Source organism: Mustela nigripes, chromosome 4 (assembly GCF_022355385.1).
Source record: "Mustela nigripes isolate SB6536 chromosome 4, MUSNIG.SB6536, whole genome shotgun sequence".
Lineage (NCBI taxonomy): Eukaryota > Metazoa > Chordata > Mammalia > Carnivora > Mustelidae > Mustela > Mustela nigripes.
In genome coordinates, this window is record NC_081560.1 from 46122612 (window position 1) to 46148591 (window position 25980).

Genomic DNA, 25980 nt, shown 5'->3' on the forward strand with positions numbered 1-25980 from the left:
TCTACACCCTTCTCATCTGATCTACCTAAACAGTGGTTTCCAAAAAGTGGTCCTGGGACCAGTGGGAACTTGCTGGAAATGCTAGTTTTGAGGTCCCACTCCAGACTTACTGAGTCAGAAAGTCTGAGTCTGGAGTGGAGCAATCTGTATTCTTAAGAAAGCCCTTCAGGTGACTGGATGCTATCAAAGTTTGTGATCCACTGATTTAAAGAGAACCAGTCAATTCTATCATCCTTTAAGATTCCTATGTTACATATACTATTAATATTAACGGTGTTCATCAGAAGGGAGGAAAAGAAAGAGTTGGCGTTCTATTCATCAGGCCTTCTAGAGAAGGTTACTGGGTTGGATCCTCCACTCAGAAGTACTCTTTGTATAACAGAACACTTTTTGCTGGTAGCATTTCGACTGAGCTGGATTTCAACTGTGGCCCCATCCCAGCTGCCTCACCTCTTTAGCCACAAGAGGGCTTCTGTAGCTGAGTTCCTAACCTGGGCTACGTCAGCCTCCACTTCATGCAGCACTATCTTCTGGAGGGTGGTGAACTCTTCCTTGTTGGTTATGTACTTCTGATTTACTTTCTGCAGGAAAAGCAGGGAAACGATCTAAGTTAAAAATGCTAAAGCTATCAAGTAAACCAATATAGTATTGAGACTGATAAGCTTGTCAAACAGGCTTTAAGACATCAAAATGAATTGTCTCTATTATTTTTCCTTATGTTTCCAGGTAATGTGTTCTTGTTTGAGAATTTTTAGGAGGCTTAGGCTAGCATTAAAGTCTCAAAGCTTTAAAATACTGTTTTTAAAGCATTTTTTTCTGCCTAAGAACTTTTCTCACAGCTGACCTATACTTTTCATCTTGACTATAAAACTCAACAATCACAAGTGTTTCTGAATGAGGTCTCATGCACTACTCCCTCCAAATGTATGGTCTCCATAGAGACATGCTAGTATATTCACCTTAATATTTCCAACAAGATCCATTTTAACAGGAGCAAACACCGTAGGGCCAAGTTTGTCTAGAAGAAAAGATTGAAAACATCTTTGAAAAAGCAATTTCCTTAAGTGGCAAATATATACATATATATTTTTTATTTTTTTTTTATTTTTTTTTATTTTTTAAAGATTTTATTTATTTATTTGACAGAGAGAAATTACAAGTACACTGAGAGGCAGGCAGAGAGAGAGAGAGAGAGAGAGAGAGAAGGAAGCAGGCTCCCTGCCAAGCAGAGAGCCCGATGCGGGACTCGATCCCAGGACCCTGAGATCATGACCTGAGCCGAAGGCAGCGGCCTAACCCACTGAGCCACCCAGGCGCCCCTACATATATATATTTTAAAAGATTTATTTATTTGTCAGAGAGAGAGCAAGCAAGCACAAGCAGGCAGAGCGGTAGGCAGAGGCAGAGGGAGAAGCAGGCTCCCTGCTGAGAAAGGAGTCTGATGCGGGACTCGATCCCAGGACCCTGGGATCATGACCTGAGCCGAGGGCAGCCGCTTAACCAACTGCGCTACCCAGGCGTCCCTAAGGGCAAATATTTTTATAAAAACAAAAAATTTAGCATGCTTTTCTTCCCAAAACTTTTATCTTTTTATTTTTAAATCATTTTCCAAACACAAGCTTCAAGGACTTCTAAGATATGGTCATCACAAAATACTAGATTTCAAAGACTCAGTATCAAAAAAAGAATGCAAACTATTTCATTAATGGTTCCTTTATACTGATTATATATATTGAAATGATATTCTGTATATATTAGATTATATAAAATGTATTATTGAAATTAGTTTTAAAAATAGTTTTATCTGCTTTGTTTTACTAGTTGATGGGCCTGCTAGAAAATTTAAATTCACATATGTTCAAAAATTTAAATTCATATATGTTCAAATATTTCTGTGGGACAAGAAAAACTAAAAATATAGCAAAGTGGTATAGCTAAAAAGCCAGAAGAGAAAAAATAATGGAATTCTAAACAATACTTGATTGATTGGGGAAAAAAGGCAGGGGGAAGGTAGGAACAAATATAGGTAGCTAAAAACCTAAAACAGGAAATAAAATAGAATAAAAAATAATTGATTAAATGGCTAGAATTTAAGAAAGGAAGAATGCAATTAACAGATTTCTCTTTACTTAAGAAACTTATGTGCATAACTGGGCAGCCTTCGTTTTCCAACCATGTCCTCTTATCTTCCTAATGGTTTTCCTCCCCTTTGTACCTCCACCCTCAGGCCCCTAACCCTTTCCTTTGGGCAGGAAGTCATATAAGCCTCATGTTCCCTGTCTTTGTAATTTCATGTTTGTGTGGATTCTCCATATGTATGGAATTAAATTTGATTTTCTCCTGTTATTCTGTCTCATGTCAAAGTGATTCTTGGTCCAGCCAGAGGACCCTGAGACAGAGTAAATTTCTTCCTCCCCAACACAAGTTAAAACCACAATGATACCACTAAACACTCAGAGGAATAGCCAGACCAAAAACCTCAATACCACCAAGTGTTAGTGAAGATGAGAGGCAACCAGAATATTCATACATTGCTGTTGGAACTGTATGACTGTGTAACCACTTTTTATAAAGTTAAACAGATGAACCCAATGAATTGGCAATTCTACTCCTAGGTATTTACTCAAGATATGAAAAAATATGCCGGCAGACACAAAAATAATCAGAGCAATTTCACTGGTAAAAGCCCTAAATAAGAAACTACCCAAATGTCCAGCCATCAATAGAAGAATGAATAAACAAATTACACATTCATTTAATAGAATACTATTCTGCAATAAAAAGGAATGAACTACGGATACATGTAACAATAAGGATGAAAACATTACACTGAGAGAAAAACACAGATGAAAAAGAGTAGATAATATGGTTATGATTCTCTTATATGGACTTTAGAAAATGCAAAACTAATCTATGGTGACAGAAATCAGTAAAATAGTTGCCTTGGGCTGGGTGATAGTCACGGGTTGACTGGCACAGGGAACATTCTGGTGTGATGAAGACATTTTATATCTTGATAGGGAAATGGATTACATGGGCGTATATGTGTTTATCAAACATTACTGAATCATAATACTTAAGTTCTACGTAAGTTATATCTCAATTTCAAAAAAAGATGTAAAATTTCAAAAAAATGAATTAAAAAAAGATGCATAGCTAAGTAGGTCATAAAACAAATTTGAACACATTAGTGATGCCTGGTTCTACTGACTCTATATTTCAACTGAAATTTATACATATAATTTTTAAATCTTTGAAAAAATGTTTTAACTGTATCATTATACTAATGGATTTGAAGGTCTGTGCTGCAACTACTTTTTTTTTAAAGTATAATTTCTCAAAAACAAAATTCCCTTTTTTCCTTATACTACTCTGTGGCCAATACTTAATCATTAGTAGGAATAAAAAGCAAATATGCAATAATGCTCAAAGCCAAACAGTTTTAACTACATATGGCTAGTGATATGGAGAGGTAGCCAAGAAGGGTCATTTCACTCTATATATAGTTCAGAATATTTCTGCTACAAAATAACAGCAGTGGGACAGATTCTACAGACTAATGAATTTAAGACAAATGCAGTACTCTTACCTAATACTGGAACCACAGCATAACATGACTCCAAGAATGCTTCTGTGGGAATGCCACTGTCCTCCAGAAGTTCGATGTCACTAAAGCTAAACAATTTGGTGATACAAAAGGAGAAAGATCGAAAATATAACATTAATACTCTCTGCAGTTCAGAGGTAGTCATGAAAATAGTTGCCCATCTGAAGAGCAAGTTGTTTGGCCTGATTTCAGTGATTGTTCTTCTAGTATATTATGGTCCAATAAAATCATTTTCCAGAGATAATCTACCAAAGCAAGCTAAAATGTGTTCAGGATATAGTCTCACAATCCAATTCCTCACTGCTTCAGAAAGGTAAAGCAGATACTAACCTCTGTTCTGTTAAAGACTATGCCATCACCTGAAAGGAACACCACCCTGATTTTCTAGAAGGGAAGCTGGTATCCAATTGTCACTGATTTTAGAAAGTATCGAATACCTGGTATTCATGGTACTAAAAAAAGTTGGGATGATTTCTTGGCCTTCTTCCCAGTGGGATTCCGGAGAGCTACTGGAGGAGTTGGAAGCAGGCTGTGCTAAGCGGCTATCATGATTCGCCAGGCTGTCCTCTCCTTCTTCCTTCATGATCTCACCTTGGACTGTGCATAGAAAATACCCATTACTAAACTACTACTTATATATTATAAAATTAATATATATATTCCTTGTTGAATATTTCTAAAACACAGAAAAGCTTACAGAAATAAAAATCAGTGAAATGCTACATACACACACAAACAAAATTGGGTTTAAATACATGTAGGTTTGTGTCCTGTTTTCACTCAACAGTTTATCAGGAATATTCTCATTATCATTCAATACTTTTAAAATGTGATTTTAATGACCATATATATTGCATCAAGCTCATGTGGAGGGCACTTAGGTGGTTTCTAAAATTTTAGTGTTATACAGTCGATCCTCATTATCAGCATATTCTGTATTTGTGAATTTGCCTTCTCATAATATTTTATTTGTAATCCTAAAAATCAATGCTTGTGGCACGTTTACAGTCATTTCTAGACATGTGTAGATGGTGAACATTTGAGTCGCCTGACATACATGCTTCCAGCTAAGGTCAAACAAGGTAACAATCTGTCTTCTTGCTTGGTTCTTATACTATACACAACTGTGTTTATGTAGGGTGATGCTTTGTGCATTTTGTTATTGATTTTGCTGTTTACAGGTGCCTTCAAGTGTAGTGCTGTCTAATGTTTCTTTTTTTTTTTTTTTTAAAGATTTTATTTATTTGACAGAGAGAGACACGGAGAGAGGGAACATAAGCAGGAGGAGTGGGAGAGGAAGAAGCAGGCTTCCTGCTGAGCAGGGAACCCAATGTGGGGCTCAACCCCAGAACCCTGGGATCATGACCTGAGCCAAAGGCAGATGCTTAATGACTGAGCCACACAGGTACCCCATGTCTACTCTTTCTAAATGTAAGAAGGCTGTGATGTGCCTTATGGAGAAAATACATGTGTCAGGTATTTTTCATTCAGGCACAAGTTATCAATGCTAATGAATCAACAGTACATATCAAATAAGGTGTACATATTAAATAAGGTGTCTTTAAACAGAAACACACATAAAACAAGTCTATATACTGATAAGTTGACCAAATTGTGAACAACAATTTGTAGGAACCAAACTCTGTTTTTCCCCTAGAAGCAATGGTTCAGTATTTGCTAATTCAGTGTCTGTAGTAACTTTATAGAACACAATCACGAATAATGAGAATCAATTGTAATGTCATAAAGAATATCCCTGTCCACAGATATTTGTCCTTAACTTGACTAGTCCCTGGAGACAAATTCATAGAAGTAAGATTATTGGTCAAATAACAGTACTGTTTCCACAGAAATTCTCCTATCTTTATTATTTATTCAAGGGATAAGAGTCCTTGCCTCAGATTAACAGCTATGAAATGCATCTTCTTTTCCCACAACTCATATGGAAAAAACAGGGTCTTTTATTTCAGGGGAGATGAGCAAGAAACTTGTTTAAAATTTTATTTTCAAAATATATATTAAACACTTAAACATAAATAAAAGCTTACTATGGTTGTCTTGGACTGATCTGAAGCTGGTTTTAGTGGTTAGAGTCAATGGAATTAGCAAATTTGAAAGGCTGGCATTTTCAACCACAAGCTATTATCTGAAATGTGGGACTCTGGCTTGATGGACAGAGAAGGCTGGGTGAAAACCTGATGGGTGGCTGGTGAATTCTGCCATCCTCTGGCCTCACTAGAAACCAGCAGAGCAACCTAAACTGACACACCTTTATACTCTGTTAAGTCTGACATCTTAGTTTACGTTCAAAGGATCTTGAACTTAGAGTAGAAGGCCAGTGAAGCACTCATATTTTCTACAAAGTCAGCACAGACAGCTGTTACTCACTGCAGCCCACAGACATCACAGATAAGAACAGTGAGTGGGAAAAACCCTCCTCATTCTGCCTTTTCGATACTGGGTTGGATGGGATGGCACAACGTGGTCAAGTGAGCCGTGTTATCAAGCTAATGTCTGCCTTCGGATCTACTAGTATATTCTCTTGAGGCCAATCCCTGTCAAGTGTCACATCATGGATAAACAATCAAACTCCCAAGATCAATGGTTTGAGTTTAATCGCTTGCTTCAGACCTCACTTCTGTTTTTACCTGTTATATTATCATCTGTATTTTCTTCACTTGATATGCTGCAATCTATCTCTGCAGGTTTTAAATATAAGGAGCTTTTATTTTTCATTAGGATTTCTTCATCAGCATTTATTTCCATATGTAAAGATCCATTTTCACAACTGTTCAACTCCATTTGCCTGAAAATTTTTTATAAGGAGAAAAACCAAAAAGTCCAATTATTTCATCTTCCATAGACTGCCTATGTAGAGCTTACTCGGAGAAAGGCTGGAGGGGTTCACAAGCATCAACTCCTTCTAAGAGTGATTAAAAACCAGTATTGTTGCATCAGTCAAACCTCTCAGGCTTCTGCCTCCCAGACGTGTATCTGGCCCATCTCCCAACTGAGATTCTGCAATCAAAGAGCCATTCCTGGCTTCTCATGGACCCTCAGGTGACTCTGACTTCCTGCTCCCCACCAGCAACAGAAAAAAGTCATTGACAGCTCTTTAGTTTTCAATCAGCTTTCTATATGGATACATTTAACATTTTTCTCACTTTCCTCAGCTTCTCCCTGGGAAGTTTTTCTCTCTCTTTAGCTTTCATACTCACTAGCCACTCCTACGTGTTTGCCTACCAGTTAAGTGTCTAGAAGCTACATGCTGTGGTTAGGGGAGAATACGCCCCACCAAGTATGTCTGACAGAAAAAGCCCAGGAGGACACAGGATACCTCCTGAGGATCTGTTGCTCTTCAGGGTTAACAGAAAAGGCTCTTTTAACATGCAAGTGGAACAGCTAATTCTGTTGAAGGAATAATCACAACATCTTCTAAGTGATTAGATCCAACCAAATTAGAACAAAAATATTTTCGCCTAATAAAAACAAAGGGAAAGGATCCAAGCTCTATGGTGACTCTAGGAAAAGCATTTTTTCCCTAAAGAAATTCCATATTTCAACTTACCAATTTAAAATGTAGGTGTTTACTAAGGAACTATCATGAGAAAAAAGTCTACAATTTTTTCTAGTAGAAATTCTTCTAGTAGAAATTTTTCTAGTAGAACAAAGTAAAAAACAAAGTTTTCTAGTAGAACAAAGTAAAAATGTTAACCAAACTAGAACAATCCTTATACTAAAGCAAACAATAACATACAAAGAGAGTTGAAACGTTAAATAGTAATTTGAAAGGACAAATATATGGAGTATGTCAAAATATAGGAATGGTTATATAAAATACTAACTGAATATAGACCCCGAATAATAGGAACACAACTATGTAAATGTGTATTTTTTTCTAAAACTGAAGGGGCAATTAGAGGAAGAACTAGTTTAGATTTCGATATTAAGTTGTTGTTCTTTTTTAAACTGTAAGGCAACCTAACATTTTTATTTTTAAATAAAACAAAATAGTACTGTCTTTTCTGGATAAAAGCACATTGAAGTCGATGTCCGGCTCCTCCCAACCCGCAGCACACTAGAGCGATTAAAAGTTACTACGGTGCTGGGCAGGCCCAACCTTACCGGGGTGGTGGGGGCGGATGCAAACATCTTCCCAGGTAGTCTATGCTGAGTGAAAGGTCTGCATTGCTTCAAGATCACCCCCAAGAGGGAAATCAGATACTGTTTCCTTCTGGTATTATCTCAAATGATGATCAAAATATTTTTTTTTAAACAAACAATAAAAAATTATTTGTTTTTAGAAAGAAGAGAAATCAAAAGAGTTACTGTACCTTTCCAATGAGTTATGAATCGGTATAATAGGATGTTTCATCTTTAAAAGAAGCGAAAAAAAAAAAAAAAAAGAAAGCTTCGTGTTAAACTTCAACAGAGCATATTTAAAGTTTCATCATATATCAAAGTGGTAAATATGACCATAATATAACTGCCCGACTCAACAGGAACAATTTCTCCCAAAAGAAGGGAGTCATTAATCTCAACCAGTACTTCGTATTTTTTCTAATAAGTGTACCCACATTTCTAAGGAAAAGGAAGATGGCTCTTCTGAAGGATCTAATTGCTATAGCCAAACCCCTGCTGGTTGGCTTTCTCATAATTTTAGTTATATTCTTTAAAGATGATGATGCATTGTCTCAAACACTAAAAGTATAAAGATAAACAGTATGGAGGTTCCTACCCTTAAGGTAATTTCAATAAGAATAACCCTAAAATAGGGGTATGCATAGAGGTGTTTCTAGGGAGGGGAAATTAAATACTGAAGGCTGGGGAAGGGCTAACGAGGGGAAGATAAATGAGAACAGCATGCTTGGCACTGGGAAATGGTGTGACGATGTCAGGGAGCCGTATGCAGTTAGTATGTTAAGCCAGGTAATGCCAGAGTAAGAGGCTGGGGCTCTGGAATTTTTGACATTAACCTTTGACAATGAAGGAGGCACTGAGAGGTTTAGGTAAAGTGGTCCAGTTTACACTTCATGAACAGAAATACCACTGGCTGCAGGGTTAGGCTGAAAGTAGCTAGTTAGAAGGTCACCACAAATCTTGGCAAGATTCACAGGACAAGGAGGATGAAAAGAGACTAGCTACATCGAAGACAGGTTTAGGTGATAAAACTGCTACAAATTAATGGATACGGAGGACTGAGGGCAGAAATTTTTAAGTGGACCTCAAGGGAAGGTCACTAAAAAAATGTCTTTCGGGACGCCTGGGTGGCTCAGTTGGTTAAGCAGCTGCCTTCGGCTCGGGTCATGATCCCAGCGTCTTGGGATCGAGTCCCACATCGGGCTCCTTGCTCCGCAGGGAGCCTGCTTCTCCCTCTGCCTCTGCCTGCCATTCTGTCTGCCTGTGCTTGCTCTCTCTCTCTCTCTCTCTCTCTGATAAATAAAATTAAAAAAAAAAAAAGTCTCTTAAAAAAATAAAAAAAATTAAAAAAAAAAAAAAATGTCTTTCTCAATCACCAAAGGGTGATGATTAACATGGTTCATTACATCACTTTTTAACTTCTAAGCTTTTCATTATGTCCTGTGCTGCCAAGCTGAGCTGGCTTTACCTTGTTGGACTTGAGCACGGCCAGCTGTGGTGAACCTGGGGGAGTGCGATAGAGGAGCTCAGAGGTGAAGGCCGCGTTTGCTATCTGCATGCATTCTTCCAAAGTCTTCAGAAAAGTATTGCAGGTGGATTTCAGCAGAGTTCCCACATCGATTCCTTCCTATGGAACAAGAGAGAAAGACTCCTTTACCTTACCAAAAAAGAAAGAGCCTGATGGCGGAATGTCCGTAGAGGTTTTTATCCACCGTGTAGTAATAATGTACCCAGCTATTTTGCTGGACAAATATGTACATCATTTACAAAAGGAAAATACTGAGTCCACTTTATCTACTAACATGAAATAGGGAATCACATGGACCAATGATCAGTGGAATCAATGGAAAAATGTCTCCCATTGCCTGAGTAAAAATTAGGTTCTAGAATAGAAGAATTAGAAACCGTAAGTCATTCATCATTTACTTTCAGAATGGGTTTTTGGCTTTTGGTACAGATGACTTAAAGAGCTTTTAGCAACTGGAATATCTAATCACCTTTTTGAATATCTAATCACCTTTTCTCCCATTATTTTACTTGTTCAGGGTGTTTTTCCTCTGAATATTGATATTAATAAGTTGTTCAGGAAACTGAGGTCACACCCTGACTACAGAGTACAGTAAACAATCTTAATGGTATAAATGAAACAAGACTGGGCTCAAGATGGAGTTGTTCATGCTAAGCCTCACATCAGCAAACAGTATGGAGGTTCCTCAAAAAGTTGAAAATAGAACTACCCTATGACCCAGCAATTGCACTATTGGGTATTTACTCTAAAGATACAATTGTACTGACCTGAAGGGGCACGTGCACCCGAATGTTTGTAGCAACAATGTCCACAATAGCCAAACTATGGAAAGAACCTAGATGTCCATCAACAGATGAATGGTAAAGAAGACATAATATGAATGTATGTATGCATGTGTGTATCTATCTATCTATAAAGATAGATAGATAGATAGATAGATAGATATAGATACAACATACATATATACATACAATGGAATACTATACAGCCATCAAAAAATGAAATATTGCCATCTGCAATGACATGGATGGAACTAGAGGGTCTTTATGCTAAGTGAAGTAAGTCAATCAGAGAGAGACAATTATCCTATGCTCTCACTGATATGAGGAATTTGAGAAACGAGACAGAGGATCATAGGGGAAAGGAGGGAAAAATGAGACAAGATGAAACCAGAGAGGAAGATGAACCATAAGAGATTCTTAATCTCAGGAAACAAACTGAGGGTTGCTGGGGTGTTGGGGTGGTTGGGTTATGGACACTGGGGAGGGTATGTGCTATGGTGAGTGCTGTGAATTGTGTAAGACTGATGATTCACAGACCTGTACCCCTGAAGCAAATAATACATAATATGTTAATTTTAAAAATTTGCTATGTTCCCATTTTCCCTTCCCCATTAGGCCAGGGCTCTACTGTGATATGACTGACATGGGGGGCTAATTTTTGGAGTGGAGGAAGCTGGTGGGGGAGCTCTCCTGCCCACTGCAGGATGTGAAGCAACATCCTAGCCTCCCTACACTAGATGCCAATAGCACTCCTTCAGTCATGTTGACCAAAATATGTCTCCAAATGCTGCAAATTTGTCCTAAGGGGCAAAACTGCTCTGGGCTGAGAATCACTGCTCTGAACTGTAAGCATCCCAAGAGCAGGACTGAAAGGTTTTTTTGGTATCCCTCTCCTCCTGCCTCCCACCACACTGTCTTGTACACAACAGGCAGTTGTTAGAATGACTAAGAAAGCCCAAATGGAAGTGAATGAAAGTGAGTTAAATCATCCTTACAAGAAAATCTGAAAGCATATAACCATCAGCAACACAATATTCTTCTACTAAAACCATTAACTAGAATCTATCAATTCTTCATTTTGTAAGCATTGTTGTTCGGATTATAACTACTCTGAGAGTAGAGAGAGACCTCCGTGGGTAGTATGAACCATTCAACACACAGCCTAACACCAGATAGATCTCTGAATACATTAGGATGAGTAAATGACAACTTTATAAATAAACATTAAAAATTGTAATCCTTACTGACAATGGGCAGAAAAAAAAGCTGTGTCTCCATCTTTGAAAGCTCTAGTCTATACTAAAGCACAGTTACTATGGTCACCAAGAAAACCATTTTACAGGAGTGCCTGGCTGGCTTAGTCCACAGAGCATGCAATTCTTTTTTTTTTTTTTTAAGATTTTATTTATTTATTTGACAGACAGAGATCACAAGTAGGCAGAGAGGCAGGCAGAGAGAGAGGAGGAAGCAGGCTCCCTTCTGAGCAGAGAGCCCGATGTGGGGCTCGATCTCAGGACCCTGGGATCAAAACCTGAGCTGAAGGCAGAGGCTTAACCCACTGAGCCACCCAGGCGCCCCAGCATGCAATTCTTGATCTCTGGGTGGTGAGTTCAAGCTCCATGTTGGGTATAGAACTTATTTTAAAAATAAATAAATAAATAAAGTAAAATCTTGTTACAGTCTCATCAAAGATGACAGGTACACATTACTGACAGACATGATGTTGGTATGTTGGTATGTTAGTAGCCACACCTATAGAAGTAGCTGTGCTACACAGGTAAAGCTGTATTAATAAAGTGATGCAAAGTGGGGAAAAACATATTTTAGTACATCAGCTAGGCTAGTGGCACCAATGTTAAAGGTTCCAAATGTTACCAACTAATTAATCCTGACTTCATTCCATGAAGGAAAAGTATATGCTTCCGTATGCTGAAATGCACACATTTCTTCTCTTCGTTGAATTTTATTACTTTTTTCCTCTGAAAAATAGTAAGTTCTAAAATAGTCAAGGGCTGTGTGAGAGTAATCAATACCTGTAAGCAACATCTGATGCTACTTTTCCTGTCACTAAGACGAGTAGTATTTTACCTCAGAATTGGACACACCAGTTGTGGTCGCTTCTTTTGTTTTATCCACTTGCTGAACAAGGAGGTCACAGTACAGTCTCAGTTCCGACATTTTAGTTTTCAAGTTTTCAGTGTTTTCAGCAAACTCTAAATAACAAAATGATGATAATATAATTATCAAGATGAATGAGTAATTGACTAGTGAGCATACCATAGAGTAGAAGTTATAACCTGTATGTAAAGTCAGATGTTTATGGTATGGGTTACCGGTAAAATAAATATGAAGATAATGGGGGCAAGAAAAACAGAAAAAGGAGATGTCTGGTCTTTTGTAATCTATATTATTTCTTGGGCTAACACACTGAATGATCACTAGTATAGGAAGAAGGATATAGCATACTTTTCAAACCCTCGTGTCAGAACTGGTAGCAGAGTCAAGGGTTCATCTGCTGCACAGTTTTCACTATCTGTAAAATGGGGTCATAGCTATCTACCTGTTAACAGTACCCAAAACTGGGAAACTGCTCTGTAACGTGCAATTATCACTAATAAGATGGCTTGCTGATTCACAGAACTGGTCCAGCACGCCACCCATCAAGACTAAGGACGCTGCCAGCGCACCTGCTGCTCTCTCATTAGCACAGCGCTCCAGCTACTCTGGCGCTGAGGGCTCAGCGAGTCATTATCACTTCTGTTTTTCTCCCCATGAAAAAGCTACACATTACAACCTAATCTGAGTCAAAGCTGACAGTGTCTAGAATATGCTCCCAATTTAGCATTAGAAAACAACCAAGGAAGAGGCCATTTTCCTGTGTCTACTTGAAGAGTTAAGCACACCTACCACACCTGTCATGAGAAAGAGGCCCCTGTCCCCTGCCAATCTCTTCGGGGACAGGAGCTGGGAAGGTGACGCTAGGGCTCAGGCAGTAAGCCCTGGAACTTACCGCCCCCCCCTCAACTTGTCCCCACAGAAAGTTGTGTCAGGGTTCTCCGGAGACCTAATGATGTTGAGTTAATGAGCATTAAGCAGTAGCAACCTAACAATTAAGTATCCATCCCACCTCAGGGAAGGGGCGGGGAGTGGGGTGTTACAGAAGAAAGTACCCTGCTCCGAGGCTTGTTTACCAAAGATCAACTTTGTGCCAGACTGGGTACTAAACAGGTTCATATCATTACTAATCCTCATGGCAGCCCTTCTAACCCTGGTTATTACCTCTTTTTAAAATATAAGGAAGCTGAGGATTAGAGAGATTAAGTAACCTACGCCAAGGACAAAAAGCCAGAAACTTACAAAGCCATGATTTGAATCCAGTTGTGTCTGGCTCCAAAGCCTGTGCTCTCTCTAGTATGATATGCTAAGAGAGAAGAGTCAGATACAAACTGTGGTTTAAATTCCAGAGGTACATGGCATTTGCAAGATACAAAAAGCTGGCTACATGGTCAGAAGCAAGATAACAAATATGAGAACCCAGAGATGCCAGAGGAGATTCCCAAGGTTTCCAGACCAGAGCACAATCGATACTTACCTTTTTCCTTCTGGGTCCTACTGTCAGTCAAGCAAGCCTTGGCTGACCCCAAGGCTACTAGCCACCGCTGTCTCTCAGCCACACTTCTGGCCTTCAGGTAGAAATACTGCTCCCCAGGGATTATCAGGTCCATGCGTGTATTATCTACGGAATGAACTGGGAGCAAGGCAGAGGGAGGTCAGAAACCAGAAGAGCCCTATCTGGGTAGCCTCCACCCCACCCAAATTCTTGAGCTCAACTGGTACAAGTCAATTCTAGCTAGCACTTACCACCTCCCCTAGTTTATTTATCTCTTCTTTGATGCCTCTGCTGCTGAAGACGAAAAGCCCTGGCTGGCTCCAACATATCACTAAGACTAAAAAAGAAGCACTCAACTCTCCTTATCAGAATAGAGACAGAATCTCTCTTTGGCTTTTGTGTATAAAGTAATAGCACTCTGAGGCCAAAAAGGTTTGCATGCCAGCAAGTAAGGGTGCGCCTCTGTATCTTCTTGGATTTACTGGAAAGCAATCAAGAACACAATTATTTTTCCTTTTCTACTGTCCTTCACAAGTTGGAACAAAAGTGTGAGACCTTTGGGAGAAGAAATAAGCAAACCACACTCTCACCTCCCATCTGGCTGCAAAATACCCTTCTCATTTGTTTCTCTTCTAATCTGTTTCAGAGCCACATCTTCTTAGCATGGCTCAAGACGTCTGCAAACCAAGAAGTAAAGGCTATTTGCAGGTCTGTATCTGTTTGCTTGTTTTAAGTATGTAGCGGTGGTGAGAGGGTGTGTGCGCGTGCGTCCTGATCTAAACACAGAAGCATTTGATGCTGCAGTAAAAAAACTAACTAAGCTATGCACATAGTTGCTGGTTTTAGGTGAGCAAGTGATTAAAAAATGAGCACGAGATATGTGGTAAAGTACATTGCTCTCATTTATTTTGACTACTTCTTCAACAACCTCCTTGTAAAAACTGGCTGCAGTTTTAGGTCTTATTTGCAAGTCTTTCTTTGGGACATAGCACTATGTATCTTTGTACCATAAGAACGTCAGAGAGAGAGACACGCAGAGGCCAGTGCTTTTTTATTTTATGGGAGAAAGAAAAAGAATACCTGCAAATGTCTTGGTTTCTCACCTTGAATTTCACAGACCGCCATTTGGATGCTCCCTTTGCAACCTTTCCAGGCATCTTCAGGAGAATCATAGTAGGATAATATCCCCCCACAGAGAAGGAACCACCGAGGCTGCCAACCTGCAAATAGAAGCAAGAGCCTGGTCTCAGTTACTGCCTACCTGGGAGCTGCCTCCCAGGACACAACAATGGGACCTGACAAAGGGAGGCTGGGTCCCAGCTCCTCCAAGGAGCTTAAATTCCAGAGGAAAGTCTAAGGGAAAGAAGTAGCTTAGTAAATTACCTGTATGCATGATCCCGTTTTTTAATTAAAAACAAACACCCACAGGGGCATATATTTTTAGTCACTTAATATAATAGTAGAAGTCTGCAAGGATCAGGAACATAGTGATGATTCTCTAGTTAACAGGATTATTGGTGATTTTTATTTCCTTTACCTTTAATATGGTACTAATAATCACCAGTTTTTAATTTTTTTAAGATAAAAGATTATTGTTTCCTGAACATTGTTATCACACTCTTGCTCTCTTCTCCTCTGGTTTAGAAAAATTAACCCCCCCCCCAAAAAAAAGAAAAAAGAAAACTTCGAAATGAGGCAGAACATCGCACTGCTCTGAAAGAGGACTTCAACCACCTCCATTTTGACCCTAGTCTCCGCTTCCTGATAAGTTCTTCTCACCACTTATGTCTTAACAGAGGCAAAGCATTCCCTGATAGGAACTGAAACTACCCCCTCAAGCATTAAAACCACTGTCCTGACTTCAGCAAGACCGTGCACAATTAACCCTAAGACAGTGATCGACCTGACCTTTACTGCCCAGCGTACATACCCACTGACATTTGTCCCACATTTTCCTTATCTAAACCCAGGAGTGAATTGTGTAAGACTGATGAATCACAGACCTGTGCCCATGAAGCAAATAATATATTATATGTTAATAAAAATAAATAAATTTAAAAAATAAATAAAATTAAAAAACAAAAGAATAAACTCAAGAGTACTTTCAGCACTCTGGAGACTGTCCTAGAGATGTCAGTCTGCTGACTTGTTAGTGTTGGTCTCACTGAAATACATTATTTTCTTGTTTCACCACCACTCAGTCTGTCTTTGGAATCTGTCAGCAGCAAATGGCTGAAGCTGGTCTGTGTGGGCTCCCCACTGAGTCCAGGGCTCTTGCACTATGCCCCGGCTACAGCCCTTTCAATGTCACAGAGTTACAGAGTGCTAATAAGCCTGTGTGTAGGGGCATCTGAGCCCTAGGAGAAGATAACTTTGACTTAATACTTAATATTGATCCACTGAAATGAAATAATCTTAAAACAATTCAATTTACTTTGGAGAATTTCAGGGGACAAACCATATTCGGTTGAAATATACATCTTATCTAGTGCTGTTAGCCAATCTATATTCTAGACACACCAAACTTATTTTCTGTATTCTTGTTTCTGGGCTACTGCCTGAGCTCAATCTTCTTTTCTAAAATGTCATCTCTGACTATTTCTGCATAAGCCTTGTCACAGTCCTCAGTCAGATATATATTTTTCTTTCTCAGAAATGCTATAGCCCTTTAGGGATACATTTTTCTGATGAGACTCTTCTGCGGCTGAGGCAGACAGAGAGGAGGCCTGTAGGAGCTTTGAGCACAACCCTAAGGGCTGCTTAGGTATAGATATCTGATGCCTGATTCACACAAATCAAGAAGCTTAAGACCCAAGAAGAGCTGTCCTTCAGTCCCGGTCAGAAGGCAGGGAAAGACCAAAGTCCCAGCGTAGTCAGGCAGGAGGAGTTTCCTCTTTCTTTGCCTTTGTATTCTGTATAGGTCTCTGACTGATTGGATGAGACTCACTCATATTAGGAAAGGCAATCTACCAATTCAAATGCCAATCCCATCCAGAAATACCCTCATAAACACACTCAGAAAGATGTCTGGCCAAATGTCTAGGCACCCCAGGGTGCAGGAAAACTGACACAGAAAATTAATCATACACCATCAATTTTAAGACATGCCATTATTTTATTTAATGCAAGAAAAAAATACCTGCCCATTAAGTAATGACATGGTGCTGATTCTAAGATGCTTCCCAACTTCAGTTGTTAAAATGTGAAAAAATATCTACAAATTGAAAAAATGTGGCCCTAAACTAGGTTTATCTTCCAGTAATCTGAAAAAAGTTAAACAGCCCCCCCCATACACACATGAGAAGCACAGCTGCAGTTAAGTCTTGAAAGTAGCTGGTAAACTGTATAGCAACTGAAACACCACCTTCCCTGTAATAGGTTCTACATTTACCTAGAAGTTATAATTATACCAAGGGAAGTTCTACATATCATTATTTTATCCTATAGTTTGTAACTATAAAAACCATGACCAGGAATAACTTTTCTTTAAAGCATAAAGTTACTGGATTTTTCAGAAAGTACATTAAAAGACCACAGAGGTCTCATTCTCATTATATGAAATTTACAGGCAGGGAAATGGAGAGTCTGGAGTGGGACTGGGACACGCAGATACAGCTCACTAATAACTATATGAGAAAAGAGGCAAGAATGAAGAGGCCATCAATCCATTTCCTGTTTTAAATTAATTTGCGGTTACCTTGACTGATGTCATAGTTAATTTTATGTGTCAACTTGGTGGGCTGAGGGGTGCCCAGGCAGCTGATAAAATGCTGTTTCTGGTTCTGTCTGTGAGGGTATCAGTGGCAGAGATTAGCATCTGCATCAGTAGACTGTGTAAAGACTGCCCTCACCATTGCAGGCGGGCACCATCCAAGCCACCGAGGGCCTGAGTAGAACAAAAGGCAGAAAAATGGAGAATTTGTTCTCTCTTTGTGCTGAGACATCCATCTTCTCCTGCCTTAGGACACCGATGCTCCTGGTTCTCTGGATTATAGACCCAGATCAGGATTTATACCATCCACCACTCCAATTCTCAGGCCCTTGAACTCACACTGAACTTGCATCACCAGCTTTCCTAATTCTCCAGCCTGCCTAGAGCAGATCATGGGACTTCTCATACATGACTGCCAGAGCTCCTTGGATCAAACCTTTCATGTATGATATATGCACACATACATATACATGTATGCATGTAATACCTATGCAATTCTGTACCTATTGGATCTGTTTTTCTAGAAAACCCTCACTAACATACTTGGAAATGATAAAATATTCAAGGTAACAAAAAAGCAGATGAAAACTGTGGGTGTAACAGGTCCCTGCTCTCTTAGATTACCATTAGATTAATCTTCCTGTCCAACCCCCACTGCTTTTTTAAGCCATTCTCTATTGGAGATGGAATGTGGTATCAGCCAAACTCCCCACTTGGAAGGATTAGACAAGAAACTTCAATGAGCAGAGAAAAGTTTTAGCTTATATAAGCTACCCCTGCCAAGGATGGGGTAGGGGAATAAAAGTACTTAAATGCCAATTTCACACACTTCACATTATCCTGGATTATTTCACTACAGAAGGCATAGTGGATATTTATTTTTGGCAATCGGCACATTTCTGTTACTGAAAATCTCCTTCTCCATACTCTATCCACGTAGTTGGGTGGGGCTGACCAGCTCCAGAGGGGACATGTGATTCAGGCTTAAATGGCACTTCACATCCCCTGTCCTCAATGATACACTCTGCAACAGACAAGTGAACCCAAGATAAACTTGGGACTATTGCTGGGTCTGGACAAAGGCAGAAAGAAATGGAGACTCTTTTTCCTTTGGTCTTGAAGATGTTTGCCTGGAGCAGCCACCAGTCATTCTGCCATCACCAGAGATCTAAACATGATTCACATATGAAGGGAATCGGTGTAGGAGGATTTGAGGGAAGCAGGAAAAGGATGCAAATCTGGACTGACATTCACAATAAGGCCATGTTATAACCATAGATAAGATATCCACTGAATTTTTCAGTTAAGTGAGATTTTTTTTTTTTAAAGATTTTATTTATTTATTTGACAGAGAGAAATCACAAGTAGATGGAGAGGCAGGCAGAGAGAGAGAGAGAGGGAAGCAGGCCCCCTGCTGAGCAGAGAGCCCGATACGGGACTCGATCCCAGGACCCTGAGATCACGACCTGAGCCGAAGGCAGCGGCTTAAGCCACTGAGCCACCCAGGCGCCCCAAGTGAGATTTTTTTTTTTAAGTGAGCCAATAAATATCTTTTTTTCCCCTTCAAGTCTGAGTTGGTTTTTTCCCTAAATAAAAGATTATTAAATATCACATGAATCAACTTCACTAAATGTAGAAAAAGCAAAAGCACTTGACAAAATCTAACACCCTTTCATAACAAAAACTGAAGCAACTAGGAACAGAAGAGAACTTCATCCTGATAAAGCCACCCCCCCCCCGGCAAAAAACCCCAAAAAGGCAAAACCCCAAACCCCAAAACCCCAAACTAGAGCCAGTCATACTTAATGACAAAAGACTGGATGCTTTTCCAGAGACAACATATGGATGCTTCCTCTCGCCACTTCTATTCGACATTATTGGAGGTTCTAGCCAGGGCAATTAGGGTTCAAAATGAAATAAAAGCAATTCAGACTGGAAAGGAAGAAGCAAATCCACCTTTATTTGCAGACACTCTTGTATATTTCAAAACAAAACAAAGCATAAACCTAAGGAGTCCAATAAAAAAGACTATTAAAATAAGTTTAGCAAAGTTGCAAGATAGAAGACCACTATACAGGTTATCAATTGTATTTGTATACAGTTGCAATGAACTGAAAATGAAAGTAGACAGTTCCTTTTATAATAACATCAAAGAGAAAAAGATACCTAGGAATAAACTCAACAAAAGAAGTATAAAACTTATACTCTAAAAAATTTAAAACATTATTCAAAGAAATTGAAAATCTGAATATCATTATTCCCAAACTGTTACCAGCTTGTTCTTTTCTCACATAGTGCAATGTCTGTCTATACTTAATTGACAGAAACTGTTTGCAAAATTCACTTTTTTCAGCTCAACTAATTGTTCAACAATATATATTTTTTCAACGAGCATAATTTTCTTGATAAAAATGTACATATATTTTGATCTAAAATAGCAGAGCTCATGTTAATTTATACTATATTTTCTTCCTTTTTTATTTCACAACTACATTTTTAAATCCAAATTTCTAGAGATGTTCTTATTCCTTTAAAGATCTGAACCAAAAAGTGATTATTTGTGAGTCATACTCATGTCTAAAAAATATTGTAGCTTTCTTTTTTTTACTCAGTACCCTTGTGACAAGTAACTCATCCAAACATTTCACTAAAGGAAAAAAAAAAAAAAAGGGTACTCCTTTAAAAAGGGACTTTACTTCCTTTTTCCCCCCACCAAGGTTTTATTTTTAAGTAATCTCCATCCCCAGCACAGGGCTTGAACTCACAACCTTAAGATCAAGAGTCACATGCTCTGACTGAGCCAGCCAGGCACCCTGACACTTAAATTCTTAAAAATATTTTAAAATTTACATGTAGTGAAATTTCTTCTTTGGTTAAAAGTTCTGAGTTTCAATAAATGCATAATTTTTGAACAACCACCAAAATAAAGATACAGAAAGGGTGCCTGGGTGGCTCAGTTGGTTAAGCAACTGTCTTTGGCTCAGGTTATGATCCCGGAGTCCCAGAATCCAGTCCTGCATTGGGCTCCCAGCTTCACAGGGAGCCAGCTTCTCCCTTTGACCTTCTCCCATCTCATGCTCTCTCTCACTGTCTCTCTCTCTCTCTTTCAAGTAAATAAATAAAATCTTAAAAAGAAATTAAAAATTAAAAAAAAATAAAGATACAGTTAAATTCCATTATCCTCCCCTTAAAATTCCCTTGTGCTGCTCCTCTGAGGTCAAGCCCTCTTCCCACATTTTATCCCTGGCCAACCACTGTTGTGTCCTCATTTTAAGTTGAAACTATTTCACAATTTTCTTGGGAGACTTCCTCTTCGACCTACAGGTTACTCAGAAGTATACTGTTTAATTTCCTAACATGTGGGGATTTCCCACATCTTTCTGTCACTGATTTTTAGTTTATTTCTGTTAAAGAAAGGGCATTCTTTTCAATCGGGCACAGTTTCTACTGTAGCCCAGAACATGACTGATCTTAGTGAACGTCCCACATGCATTTGAACAACAACAACAAAAATGCAGCAGGGGTGCCTGGGTGGCACAGTGGGTGGAGTGTCTGCCTTCAGCTGGTGTCATGGTCCCAAGGTCCTGGGATCCAGCCCCAGGTTTGGCTCCTGGCTCAGAGGGTAGGCTGCTTCTCCCTCTGCCCCTCCCCCTGCTCATGCTCACTTTCTCTATCAAATATATAAATAAATCTTTTTACAAAGGGAAAAAAGTACAGTATTCAGCTGCTGTTTGAAGGATTACTCTACAAACGTCAGTTAGGTCAAATTGGTGGAGAGCGTTCAGATCTTCTGTATCTTTGGATGATTTACTGTCTACTTGTTCTATGGATTACTAAGAGAAGAATGTTGAAGTTTCCAAAGATAATTGTGGATTTACTTTTCCTTTCAGTTATACCAATTTTTTTTTTTCTGTGCTTAAGACTGGATAATTTCTATTGACTTATCCTCAGGCTCACTGTTTCTTTTCTGTGCCATCTATATTCTACTGAGCCCATCTACTGATTGATTTTTAAAAATTATATTATACTTTTTAGTTCTAAAATGTCCATTTAGTCCTTTTCAGTATTTTATAATTCTCTGCTAAGAACCTATACCTTTCCATTTGTTTCAAGAGTATTCACCTTTACCATGGTGGTGGTTTTGCTTCCCTACCCGGTCTGCTTGCTATTATTTACTTTTCAGAGTTCTCAGATAGTTGCGCGAGTATGTTGCTTTGTTTTAAGTTGTACTCAGTGGGAAAGAGGCTACAGTGAGCTTACTCCATCTTAGCCCAATAATAACACTCTTAAACAGGACTAGTAGGAAACCCACTAAGTGAAATGTCAACTTCATGCTAAGGTACTACACTCTGCCTATAAACCCACCATAGTTTCTTCAGAACTTCTACCAATTAGGTGTTATGGGAAACCAAAAGTTTACAGTATTATCGCCTAACAGGAAAAAATTAAATAAAAAAAAATAACGTTGCAAACTTCTCAAAATACATAATGAAATGCTGCTGTATAGAAAAGTAGGAAAACAAAAGAAGGGGCTATTTAAATCTCTTAACGAAAATTAAGCTAAGGGGCGCCTGGGTGGCTCAGTCAGTTAAGCACCTGTTTTCGACTCAGGTCATGATCCCAGGGTCCTGGGACCCAGCCCCATATCTGGCTCCCTGCTCAGTGGGGAGTCGACATCCTCTTCCTCTGCCTCTGCTCTCTCTCTTGTTCACTACTCTCAAATACATAAAATTTTTAAAAAAGAAAAAAAAGGAAATTAAGCTAAGTATAAAGAAAAAAAATTAATGAAAGGTGCTTTTTCATCAACCATAAGAGGTAAACACTAGTGACCATAATCAAACAGGAACAGAAAAGAAGCAAAAAGGCTGAATGCATCTTTCAGCTTTAATTTCCTTTTCTACAGAATTACAGAATGAGTCTAACAGTCTCTTTCAGCTTTCAAAACCCATAAACCTCTATCTTAAGTCAAAGTAATAGGAAAGTCAATTCTTTTGCAGAATCTACTTCAAGAGAATTAGCTAATGTCAAGAAAATAAAGGGAGACGAAATGTCTTTATAGGAGTAACAATCTTTCTGAAATGGTGAGTCAAGACTTAATTTATTCACCATAAATTATGGTTGCTGTATTCATAACCCATACATATTATATGATGGTTACAATACAGTATATTAGGGATGTTCTATAGATATGTTAAAGGTGAGAAAACCTATTATCATTTTTACATTGAAGGAAAGCAGCTACTAACCCCTGACCTCTACAGTTTTGGTGTTTTCCATGTCCAATGGTGGGTGCTCAGCCATATTCCACCTCATCAGAACCCTCCCCCCAAACTTGGCTTCCCTCTGGGAGCTTCAGACTGGACAGTGGATAACAAAGCTGTGGGCTCCTCTGCCAGGTCAGTCATAAGACTTTGTTGCAGCTGGGAAGAAGGGAAGAGACATCCCTAATAGTAAAGAAAATAACCAAGCATTAACTAAATTATAGGTTCCTCAATTTACCATTAATTAATTCACAAAGCATTTTTTGAGCACTTATAATTTGCCAAGCTTAGAGATTTAGAGAAAAGAAGATCTCAGACTTCAAAGAGTAATAGTCTACTGGGGAGTCAGGCATGCAGATGGTGAGGAGCCTGTAATTACAGTATATCATACAAATTATATTCTCTTCTGTTGAGCCTGCTGTAAGTTACCTCTGCTGTGTGCTTTGGGCTATGGAACCGTGTATTTGTTATATTTACTTGTTCTAGGCAATGCTTCTGATACATGTCCTACCATCACCTTAATCAAGAAAATAGGAAACTGGTTCAAGTTCAGACTCATAACATCTAGATGTGTCATCTTGAGCATATTACTTAATTCCTCTGGGCATTATTTTCCCATTTATAAATGAAAGAGGTGGACTAAACAGAATAGCTAAGGTTTAACATGTCATCTTTCTTCTGACTATAATGTCACTTTTAACAAACCCAGCATCCTCTTACTATCCTAGCTCCACATCTGAGGGCCACTTCTGCCCCATCCTTCCAGTTCAGTCTCTAAGTCTTTCCCAACTGCCCTCATTTTCACTCTTGGCTTCAACATTATACCATGCCCATGCTGAGGCATATGGCATAAAATCATGGGAAGGACATGAAGTCAGGCAGACCTGGCTCAAGATTTATTTGCTGTGCAAATTCTTTTTTTTTTTTTTTTTTTTTTTTTAAGATTTACTTATTTGAGGGAGAGAGAGAGAGAGAGAGAAACCTGAGCAGACTTCTTGCTGAGTGCAGAGCTGGACACAGCTCAATCTCATGACCCTTAGATCAGATCTGAGCCGAAATCAAGAGCTGAACACCCAACCAACTATGCCACTCAGGTGCCCCATACTGTGTGATTCTAAGTTAATTATTTATCGTAAAAGCCTTGGTTTATTAATCTGTGAAATGGAGGATACTGCCTCCCTTTTCCTCTTCCATCATCATCTTGTCCTGTATTTCAGCTTTCCCTCCTTCCTTATTATGTTTTAGCCAGCTAAATCTTCCTTACGTACTGTTTTTACCTGTTCTTCCCTCCTATTGAGAAACTCCAAGTAACTCCCTACCAATTAAAAACTATCAGGGTTGATTTGGCTTAACCCAACAACACCCCAGTATTTCCTCCTGCTCTCAGGACAGAACTCTCCTTTTTAGTACTGCTGGTTTCCTTACTGAGAGTCACTTCTGTTCCCTCGCCTTTCCCTGCTGCCCAGGTCAATTCCACCCACCTGTTGGTCCCACCTCTTCCATGAAGTCTTCCCTGACCACTTCTGAAAAAGGATTCCTACATTTTCCTTTCTATTCCCATCCCCTTCCGCCTTCCCTCCCTCCCCCATGCCTTTCTTTCTTCCTCCCTCCCTTCTTTTTAGGATTCCTACATTTTTCTTAACAAAGGTATGCCTATTTCCTTGGACCAGTTTTATACCTTACTCATATTCTTTCTTCCCTGTATCATTTCTGGCTGCTTACATGGGCCTCAGAAGATGGAGGGCTGGTCTCCATCCAAGCTGCATATAATGGCCAGAAGAGGCAGAAAAGCAAAAGGACATGTGTGATGTCAACTTGGACAACCAAAGACTTTAACATTCCAGCCTGTCAAGGTTGCCCCAAATTTGCCTTTAAAATTCCAGTATAGACACAGGCTGATAGTTAACAGCTAACTACACCTAGGGATCAGTGATATGCAATGTGGTTCTTCTAGGCCTGTCAAGCCACAGCCTTGAAACAACTATGTAAAGGTTTAAGGGTCAAAATCATGAATTTAGAAGGGCATTTTTCATAGTTAAGAGGGATATCCACTAGACTATGATCTCCTTGAGAACAGATCATGTCTTATTCAAAACAGTATCCCTAACATACACACAGGGTCTAGTAAGAAGCTGATACTTACTGTTTCATTCATTCTTAGTGAATGAATGATTGGCTGACTGGGGGCTAGTAGACTGTGTTAAAAAGTAGATTGTTGAAACCATTCCTCAGGTATTTAAAAACCAAGACAGAGCTATCCTTGCCTTGGATTACACAAGAACAATTCTACCTAAAGGGCATGGAATAGATTCTCAAGCAAATGATATTTTGTTTCCTCTCTGGCTAACACTTGAAGTCAGCCATTTTTCCATCTCTCCTGGTACTGTTATACCCTCCACAAACTTGAAAACAGATCTAAGGAGAGAAACGCCCAAGCACCATGGAATTTTTCTTGGACTTACCCTCCCCATTGTCTCATTCATCTGTCTTATGTACAACAGAGCTCCATTGCATGTTTTGTCTGTCTCAAATCTATTCCTAATGGAATTCAACTATCTTTTGCTCAATTCTGAATAAGATGGAAGTAATGGTAACAGGAAATGGCAGAGATTAAACGCTGAGAGTATAGTCTGAGAAAAATGGTCCCCAAACCTCTTCAGTCTACAGACATAAGATTCCACAGTCATATACTCCTAACATCCCCAGCTACATCACACATGAGAATCAAGGGAAAGACTGGTACTGCTTTTGATGGAGTGCCAATGAGGCAATGGTCTGACATGTCTTATGTTCCTTACCAGATTATTAATTTTTGCTAGAAGCAAAAGTACAGTAATACACAAAATTACTTGATCTGTAATCAGCATTCATTCAAAAGAATGACAGTCATAGGACTACAGAGTCAATTCCATCAATTTCAAGATTCTGAGGGTTCATTTGAATATCTTCCTTTATAAATTATACCACTCCCAACTCCCAAAAGGAGGATTTAAAGAATTCAGGATACAAATATTCTCAGAAGCCATGAGGAGCCAGAGTTTGCACACAGATAAAATTAACAACTGAATTTTTCTGGCATCATTAATCAAACAGTTGTCAAATTAACCTAACAGCAAGCAAACTATGTACCAGGCAGGTTCATATAATGTTACCCATCTCATCTTCATAATAGACCTAGTATGGCTATTATTCTTGCTGTCATCTTAAAACTGAGGCTCAGGGAGATTAAGTAACTTACTCAAGGTGTCAGCACTAGTAAGTAGCCAAGCGGAACTTTGAATTCAGGCCTTTCCAACTTCAAACCTTTGCATTTAAAATATTCAAATATACTGGCCCATGA

General features: G+C 39.0%; 1 protein-coding gene across 1 annotated transcript in view; it reads right to left on the bottom strand.

The window, feature by feature from the left end:
- PLEKHA8 (pleckstrin homology domain containing A8) overlaps nucleotides 1-25980 on the bottom strand; it is a 52986-nt gene that overhangs the window by 20655 nt on the left and 6351 nt on the right. Inside the window, exons 2-11 of the mRNA XM_059396650.1 lie at nucleotides 14771-14887; nucleotides 13650-13805; nucleotides 12146-12270; nucleotides 9216-9374; nucleotides 7942-7982; nucleotides 6256-6413; nucleotides 4045-4204; nucleotides 3590-3675; nucleotides 960-1018; nucleotides 451-581 (exon numbers count right to left, since the gene is read on the bottom strand). Coding sequence (XP_059252633.1) covers nucleotides 451-581; nucleotides 960-1018; nucleotides 3590-3675; nucleotides 4045-4204; nucleotides 6256-6413; nucleotides 7942-7982; nucleotides 9216-9374; nucleotides 12146-12270; nucleotides 13650-13805; nucleotides 14771-14887 — 1192 coding nt within the window. The remainder of the gene's footprint in view (nucleotides 1-450; nucleotides 582-959; nucleotides 1019-3589; nucleotides 3676-4044; nucleotides 4205-6255; nucleotides 6414-7941; nucleotides 7983-9215; nucleotides 9375-12145; nucleotides 12271-13649; nucleotides 13806-14770; nucleotides 14888-25980) is intronic.